The sequence below is a fragment of the Leptodactylus fuscus genome, chromosome 5 (genome assembly GCF_031893055.1).
Source record: "Leptodactylus fuscus isolate aLepFus1 chromosome 5, aLepFus1.hap2, whole genome shotgun sequence".
In the NCBI taxonomy this organism is placed as follows: domain Eukaryota; kingdom Metazoa; phylum Chordata; class Amphibia; order Anura; family Leptodactylidae; genus Leptodactylus; species Leptodactylus fuscus.
The window spans coordinates 213,700,992-213,710,478 of NC_134269.1; the positions used below are offsets into that span (position 1 = coordinate 213,700,992).

General features: G+C 48.0%; 1 protein-coding gene across 1 annotated transcript; it reads left to right on the forward strand.

Moving 5' to 3' along the window:
- The first annotated feature begins 95 nt into the window (after nt 1-95).
- RTCB (RNA 2',3'-cyclic phosphate and 5'-OH ligase) lies at nt 96-7,986 on the forward strand. Its single transcript, XM_075275259.1, has 12 exons — nt 96-261; nt 1,765-1,843; nt 1,955-2,022; nt 2,120-2,219; nt 2,429-2,585; nt 2,892-3,048; nt 3,323-3,482; nt 3,554-3,729; nt 3,811-3,999; nt 5,182-5,292; nt 5,374-5,493; nt 6,406-7,986. Exons 1-12 carry the CDS (start codon nt 169-171, stop codon nt 6,511-6,513), a joined length of 1,518 nt encoding a protein of 505 aa, XP_075131360.1. The 5' UTR covers nt 96-168; the 3' UTR covers nt 6,514-7,986.
- Nucleotides 7,987-9,487: the final 1,501 nt, after the last annotated feature.

Consider the following 9,487-nt stretch of genomic DNA (forward strand, 5'->3'; position numbering starts at 1 on the left):
CTGAATTGGAGATTAATAACTTGCGGAATGACGTCACGCCCTACGCGCTGTCAGGCTCTGGCGGCCATCTTTAAGAGTGTGGCAAAAAGGAGACGGAGTCGGGTCCTCCAGAAGTGACGTCGAGGCCGTTCCGGTGCCGGTTGGCAGTGTGTGCGAGGAGCTGTCACCATGAGCCGCAGCTACAATGACGAGTTACAGTATCTGGACAAGATCCACAAGAACTGCTGGAGGATCCGGAAAGGCTTCGTCCCCAATATGCAGGTCCTTATAGAGAGGGAGCACAAGCCCCAGCATGGCGGCACAGCCTGGACATAGAACAGCTGGATCAGCAACTGACTGCACAGAAGGCCTTATAGTCCCTGTATTATCAATGCTAGGGGGCGCTGTAATGTAATGCAGAATAGTGAGCGCAGCTCTGGAGTATAATACAGGATAAGTAATGTAATGTATGTACACAGTGACTGCACCAGCAGAATAGTGAGTGCAGCTCTGGAGTATAATACAGGATAAGTAATGTAATGTATGTACACAGTGACTGTACCAGCAGAATAGTGAGTGCAGCTCTGGAGTATAATACAGGATAAGTAATGTAATGTATGTACACAGTGACTGCACCAGCAGAATAGTGAGCGCAGCTCTGGGGTATAATACAGGATAAGTAATGTATGTACACAGTGACTGCACCAGGAGAATAGTGAGCGCAGCTCTGGAGTATAATACAGGATAAGTAATGTATGTACACAGTGACTGCACCAGGAGAATAGTGAGCGCAGCTCTGGAGTATAATACAGGATAAGTAATGTAATGTATGTACACAGTGACTGCACCAGCAGAATAGTGAGCGCAGCTCTGGAGTATAATACAGGATAAGTAATGTAATGTATGTACACAGCGACTGCACCAGCAGAATAGTGAGTGCAGCTCTGGAGTATAATACAGGATAAGTAATGTAATGTATGTACACAGTGACTGCACCAGCAGAATAGTGAGCGCAGCTCTGGAGTATAATACAGGATAAGTAATGTAATGTATGTACACAGTGACTGTACCAGCAGAATAGTGAGCGCAGCTCTGGAGTATAATACAGGATAAGTAATGTAATGTATGTACACAGTGACTGCACCAGCAGAATAGTGAGCGCAGCTCTGGAGTATAATACAGGATAAGTAATGTAATGTATGTACACAGTGACTACACCAGCAGAATAGTGAGCGCAGCTCTGGGGTATAATACAGGATAAGTAATGTAATGTATGTACACAGTGGCTGTACCAGCAGAATAGTGAGCGCAGCTCTGGAGTATAATACAGGATAAGTAATGTAATGTATGTACACAGTGGCTGTACCAGCAGAATAGTGAGCGCAGCTCTGGAGTATAATACAGGATAAGTAATGTAATGTATGTACACAGTGACTGCACCAGCAGAATAGTGAGCGCAGCTCTGGGGTATAATACAGGATAAGTAATGTAATGTATGTACACAGTGACTGCACCAGCAGAATAGTGAGCGCAGCTCTGGAGTATAATACAGGATAAGTAATGTAATGTATGTACACAGTGACTGCACCAGCAGAATAGTGAGCGCAGCTCTGGAGTATAATACAGGATAATTAATGTAATGTATGTACACAGTGACTGTACCAGCAGAATAGTGAGTGCAGCTCTGGAGTATAATACAGGATTGTCCATGTCGGTCTATTCTATATATACTCTGTGTTATCGGGTATATATATAACCTCTCTATCTTGTCTCTGTCGTGCTCAGGTAGAAGGCGTCTTCTATGTAAATGACCCCCTGGAGAAGTTGATGTTTGAGGAGCTGAGGAACGCCTGTCGCGGTGGCGGTACGTTGGCAGACATAGTGTCTGTGTCTGTATTCTCCTCTGTACATGACACTTTCGGCTCTGCTACTTCTGTTCTCGCTGAATATTTTTTTCTTCTATTTCTCACTTTAGCCGCTGGCGGTTTTCTCCCGGCCATGAAGCAGATCGGGAACGTGGCGGCTTTACCTGGAATAGTGCATGTAAGAGCGGTGATATAGCCTGTGTGCGGGGACAGGGGGCGCTGCATTGCTATAGGTGTTGCCGCCATCTTTACATTGATCTTTTCCCGCCCTGCAGAGATCCATCGGCCTTCCTGACGTTCACTCCGGCTACGGTTTTGCCATTGGAAACATGGCGGCCTTTGATATGGATAATCCCGATGCGGTCGTCTCCCCAGGTACTTGTCTTAAAGGGATTGACAAGGCTTAATAATTGATGACCTATTCTTCGATCAGCAGCGGTCCAGCACCCAGGACCCTCGAGGATCGGCTTTTCGAAGAGTCTGGGTGTTTGGTTTACTTCACTACATAGCACTGTATATTGTATAGTAATCCAACTACGGATGTGACGTTCTGCTCAGCTGTCTTTTCTCTCCTTGTCCTGCAGGGGGCGTCGGTTTCGATATTAACTGCGGCGTCCGCCTGCTTCGCACCAATATGGACGAGGGAGACGTGCAGCCGGTGAAGGAGCAGCTCGCCCAGTCTATGTTTGACCACATTCCCGTCGGAGTGGGATCCAAGGGGGTGATCCCCATGAGCGCCAAGTATGTTGGGGAGACTTAAAGGGGTTATCCGAGAGCAGGGGGTGAGCTCTACTTCCTCTTCTCAGGCCAGTGACATTATATGCATTGGTCGCATGCAGCAGCTCAGTCCCATTCCAATGAATGGGGCTGAGCTGCAATACCAAGTACAGCCACTATACAGTGATGGCGCTGTGCTCGGTAATAAGCGAAGAGCCATGTGACCAGTGAAGATGATGTCATCAGTCTGTGGCCCCCTTAAGCATTCAAAGTGTTGCACCCCATCTGATGTCACTAGGGGGCGCTCATCTGTCCGTCCTTTTCCTCTAGGGACCTAGAAGAAGCCTTGGAGATGGGAGTGGACTGGTCCCTCAGGGAAGGGTACGCGTGGGCCGAGGACAAAGAACACTGCGAGGAGTATGGCAGGATGCTGCAAGCCGACCCCAGCAAGGTCTCCTCCAAGGCCAAAAAGCGGGGCCTGCCCCAGGTACACGGATGGTCCACCTATGTTACTACAGGGGTGGCCAGAGCTTGGACTGTACCACTTTTTATATGAAAGAACAGGGCACCTTCATTTAAGGTTGGAGGTTTCTGTTGGTGTCTTCTCCATTCACATCCAGAGCTGCACCAGCGATTTAGTCGTTCTCCTCCAGATTGGCGATAAAGCTCAGATACATTGTATATAGAAAGCAGCATGATTGTGGTTGCAGCTCTGGATGTGACTGGAGTAGCTCATGATGGCGCTACTTTTTTGCTTGCAGCTTGGCACCCTGGGGGCCGGTAACCACTACGCCGAGATCCAGGTGGTGGACGAAATCTATGACGAATACGCCGCCAAAAAAATGGGCATTGACCACAAGGGGCAGGTGTGCGTGATGATTCACAGCGGCAGCCGCGGGCTCGGCCACCAGGTGGCGACAGGTACGTGGTGGGGACAGATGTCTGTCTATTGTTCTCTGTTATCAGCCACTTACCCCCGTTCTTCCTCGTAGACGCGCTGGTCGCGATGGAGAAAGCCATGAAACGGGATAAAATCATTGTGAACGATCGGCAGCTGGCGTGCGCCAGGATCTCCTCTCAGGAGGGGCAGGACTATCTGAAGGGCATGGCCGCCGCCGGGAACTACGCCTGGGTGAACCGCTCCTCCATGACGTTCCTCACAAGACAGGTAGGTTCTCTACAGCACGGGGTTGAGGGGGTTAATCCTGGGCTCGGAGTGGGCGCTCAGTCAGTTCTGTCTTGATCTCAGGCGTTTGCCAAAGTCTTCAACACGACCCCCGACGACCTGGACATGCACGTGATCTACGACGTGTCGCACAACATTGCCAAGGTGGAGCAGCACGTGGTGGACGGGAAGGAGAAGACTCTGCTCGTTCACAGGAAGGGATCCACACGGGCGTTCCCACCGCATCACCCGCTGATCGCTGTGGATTACCAGGTGAGACCCCCACAGCACCACCAGCTCAGGGAGAACTGAGAGTTAGAGAGTTATGGAGCAGATTCTCCTCTACGGCCTGTGTGCAGTGAATGGGAGACGTCATAACAAACTGAGAATAACAGGGTAATAGAGCAGATTCTCCTCTACCGCTTCTGTACACTGTATATCAGCTTGTCTCCACCCACCAACTCTGGAAGAACTGAGAATTAGAGAGTTATGGAGCAGATTCTCCTCTATGGCCTGTGTGCAGTGAATGGGAGACGTCATAATAGCTAGTCTGTGCTTACCAGCTTAGGGAAAACTGAGAATAACAGGGTAATAAAGCAGATTCTCCTCTACCGCTTGTGTATACTGTATGCGAGACACCAGCTTGTCTCCACCCACCAGCTCCGGAAGAACTGAGAATTAGAGAGTTATGGAGCAGATTCTCCTTTACGACCTGTGTGCAGTGAATGGGAGACGTCATATCAAACTGAGAATAACAGGGTAATAGAGCAGATTCTCCTCTACCGCTTGTGTACACTGTATATCAGCTTGTCTCCACCCACCAACTCAGGAAGAACTGAGAATTAGAGAGTTATGGAGCAGATTCTCATCTATGGCCTGTGTACAGTGTTTGGGGACGTCATAACAGCTAGTCTGTACTTACCAGATCAGGGAAAACTGAAAATAGAGAGTAATTGAGCAGATTCTCCTCTACGGCCTGTGTGCAGCTTATGACAGACCTCATGACATTAAGTCTGTCCTTACCAGGTTTGGGAAAACTAAGAATTGGAGAGCTTTGTAGCTGATTCTCCTCTACTGCCTGTGTGTAGTGTAGGAGAGACATTATAGCAGCTTGTATCCAGCCCACAGCTCAGGGAAAACCAAGAATTAGAGAGTTATGGAGCAGATTCTCCTCTACTGCCTGTGTGTAGTGTATGGGAGACATTATAGCAGCTTGTTTCCACCCACCAGCTGAGGGAGAACTGAGAATTAGAGCATTATGGAGCAGATTCTCCTCTACTGCCTGTGTGCAGTGTATAGGAGATGACATAGCAGCTTGTCTACACCCAGCAGCTCAGGGAGAACTGCTAAAATGTGGATCGTCAGGTGTGCATTAAACATAAGTCAGGTGTCATCTTGTAGCTCCAGCTGTAAAATCCGGTTGACCTAATATAATCCTTGCTCTCCTCCCTGCAGTTGACTGGTCAGCCAGTGCTGATCGGCGGCACTATGGGAACCTGTAGCTATGTTTTGACCGGCACTGAGCAAGGCATGTCAGAGACATTCGGTACCACCTGCCACGGAGCCGTGAGTAGCGTCTTCTTCCTGTTCACATTATGTTGGGATGGCGAAGCCGGACATCACTGAAATCTTCGTTCTCTCCTTCAGGGCCGGGCACTGTCCAGAGCAAAATCTAGGCGCAACCTGGATTTCCAAGATGTGCTGGACAAGCTGGCTGACTTGGGCATCGCCATCCGGGTGGCCTCCCCGAAATTGGTCATGGAAGAGGTGAGTGGTCACTTCATCAAGATTATCAGAACTACCCAGATGATTAAGGACCTATGGTTACATCATCAGAGGTCCTTAAGCAATCACATTGACACATACACAGCTCTTGACTGCTACACTTAGGGTAGGATCCAGTAGGTGGCGCTGTCTCCTGTGACTGTTCCTATGAGGCACACCAGTCGGCTTAGGGTTGCATATAGGGTACGTAGAGTTGGCATCTACATCATCAATGCATCACCTAGACATGCCGAAGCTCCGGGTGTGTGCTATAATGGGCTGGTGGGCGGAGCCACAGCTAACATTCCCGAGACAGCGCCACCTACTGGATCCACAACACAACTAATTTAAATTACTCCATTCCAGACTCCACCCTGTATCCCTGCTGTTGCCTAAGGACCTGTAATGTCGTCATCAAAGGTCCTTAAGCAACTAACTATGAAAAAAACGGATAAAATGTCCAAAAAAAAATCTTAAAATTCATTTGCATTCATGAAAAATATTAAAGGTAACACATTAAAAGAATGATCCAGGATTATAAAAGCATTGCTTGACAAACAGCGCCACACCTGTCCACAGTTTATAAGTGGTACTGCAGCTCAGCCTCATTCACTGCAGTGGAGCTCATCTGTAATACTTGACACAACCTGTGGACAGAAGTGGCGCTGTGTATGAAAGAAAGCAGACAGGATTTTCTAATCTTGGACTGCGCCTTGAAGATCTTAAAAATCGTGGGGAAAAGTCATTATAATCCCTCTGCTGCTGCAGAACATCTTTGAGAATTCTACGTGTCAGTCAGTGGCTGTGGCAGATTAGTTCTGCAGGAAGAGATAAGGGGCAACTTAGTGGCACCGCTTATCTCCACGTGACTGTCACGTTCTGCTGGATGACTCCCATGTCTTGTTAACCCCTCAGGCTCCGGAGTCTTACAAGAACGTCACGGACGTGGTGAACACCTGCCACGATGCCGGAATCAGCAAGAAAGCCATCAAGCTGCGCCCCATCGCCGTCATCAAGGGCTGAGAAGAGCGGCCGCGACAACATAGACTGTAAGGAGCTGACACCCAAGCTCAGAGGGTCTCCCCTCCCCCCCCAGCAGGACGGGACCCCGGCTCATCAGCCCGATTTAAGGATTGCAAGTTGTTGTTTTTTTTCTTTCCCCTTTACTTTAACCCTTTGGTGCCAGCTCCATGTATGGGCATCGTCCTGAGCCTTGTTTTCAATGAAATGAATCCATAGGGAGCCTTGGCTCTCCCCATCCCCCATTGTCCACGACTAGATATTGATGACGGATCCGATCTCTGACGTCCCCACTGATCATCTGCGACCTGCACGGTGTATGGAGCCATAAGCAGACAGCGCCATACACTGTGTAGTGGCCAGATTGTGCTATTGCAGCTCATCTGTTGTACAGTCTTTGCCTGCATAGTTAGTCCCGCCACCTGCTGGTCAAGGTAGTGCATTACATTTACGGGTGAGGTCTTACTACAGTCCAGACATTGTATTAATACCCCACTATCATACGTCAGATATTACAATGCGCGCACTTACAATATGGCGGCTGTTTACAGACAAACCAATCACGTCCTGATTGTCTAAAAGTGACTCCCCTCTGCTCAGGAGCGCCCTCCATCCCCTCCCGTCTCATGACCGTTCCGATCTCGCCCGCTCCCCTCATGTTTGTTCCGCTACAATGATACCCGGCGCAGGCGCAGTCCGGCTGAATCTGAGACCCCAGAACCAGAGCTGTTCTGCGCATGCGCCATATGTCATTGCGACAGGGCCGTGCGAAATCTGAGCAAAGCTCGCTGCCTGGGTCAGAGACAGGAGGGGCGAAGGATATTCCTGAGCCACGGAGACGCCCATTAAAGATGTCAAATTGAGAGGGGCCCCGGCGCTTCATGGTACGCCCCTCTGTTATGTGTCCCCAAGTTCTGACTACATGGACACTTGGGGCGGGTTTACTAATAGACCATACAGAGATGCCACGCCCCTTCTGGACAAGCCACACCCCCTTTCCTAAAAAAAAAAAAAAAAAAAAGTCCTTTAGTTAAGCTCGTAGTAAATGTCATTCTATCTGTCCCATTGGTTTGATCCGCTGAGGAGCTGCAAACACAAAACGGCCGGAGGTTTTCTTTACACTATTGCTTTATTTTAATGTAACAAACCATCGCAAACATGTTTTGGCTTTTTATTTTTTTTAGATTTTTTTTGTTTTTATTTGTCCTTCTTTCCTCTGTTGCCTGTGCCCATTTTAAAAAAAGATAAAAGCGGCGCAGGTGCCAGGACTCTGTGTGTGAACAGGGACTAACATAGGACTCGGCATTTGGTTTCTCCTGCTAATCCTTGGCGTAATTCTGAGAAGGATCGGGTTTTTTCAGCAGTGTCTTATCCCGTTTACTTTATTCGCCGCTGTCCGCAGCGACCTGATTTGGTGAGCAAATGAAATTTCTGGTTAAAGGGATGTGTGCTGTGCCATTAAAGATGCACTACAAGAAAAAACTTGTGATTTTTTTTTTTATTGCTGAAACTTGCAAAAATAAACTTCTAAATATGAAAAAAAAAATGCCTGCAGCCATCACTAGGGGGAGCTCACTACATACAGATTATACAGCCACCACTAGAGGGAGCTCACTGCATACAGATTATACAGCCACCACTAGAGGGAGCTCACTACATACAGATTATACAGCCACCACTAGAGGGAGCTCACTACATACAGATTATACAGCCACCACTAGAGGGAGCTCACTGCATACAGATTATACAGCCACCACTAGAGGGAGCTCACTATATACAGATTATACAGTCACCACTAGAGAGCGCTCACTACATACAGACTATACAGTCACCACTAGAGGGAGCTCATTATATACAGATTATACAGCCACCACTAGAGGGAGCTCACTGCATACAAATTATACAGCCACCCCTAGAGGGAGCTCCTTATATACAGATTATACAGTCACCACTAGAGGGAGCTCACTGCATACAGACTATACAATCACCACTAGAGGGAGCTCACTGCATACAGACTATACAATCACCACTAGAGGGAGCTCACTGCATACAGGTTATACAGCCACCACTAGAGGGAGCTCACTGAATACAGATTATACAGCCACCACTAGAGGGAGCTCACTGCATACAGATTATACAGCCACCACTAGAGGGAGCTCACTGTATAGAGATTATTCAGCCACCACTAGAGGGAGCTCACTGTATACAGATTATACAGCCACCACTAGAGGGAGCTCACTGTATAGAGATTATTCAGCCACCACTAGAGGGAGCTCACTGTATACAGATTATACAGCCACCACTAGAGGGAGCTCACTGCATACAGATTGTATAGAAACCACTAGAGGGAGCTCACTATATACAGATTATACAGTCACCACTAGAGAGAGCTCACTGTATACAGATTATACAGCCACCACTAGAGGGAGCTCACTGTATAGAGATTATTCAGCCACCACTAGAGGGAGCTCACTGTATACAGATTATACAGCCACCACTAGAGGGAGCTCACTGCATACAGATTGTATAGAAACCACTAGAGGGAGCTCACTATATACAGATTATACAGTCACCACTAGAGAGAGCTCACTGTATACAGATTATTCAGCCACCACTAGAGGGAGCTCACTGTATACAGATTATACAGCCACCACTAGAGGGAGCTCACTGTATAGAGATTATTCAGCCACCACTAGAGGGAGCTCACTACATACAGATTATACAGCCACCACTAGAGGGAGCTCACTGCATACAGATTATACAGCCACCACTAGAGGGAGCTCACTATATACAGATTATACAGTCACCACTAGAGAGAGCTCACTACATACAGACTATACAGTCACCACTAGAGGGAGCTCATTATATACAGATTATATAGTCACCACTAGAGGGAGCTCACTACATACAGACTATACAGTCACCACTAGAGGGAGCTCATTATATACAGATTATACAGCCACCACTAGAGGGAGCT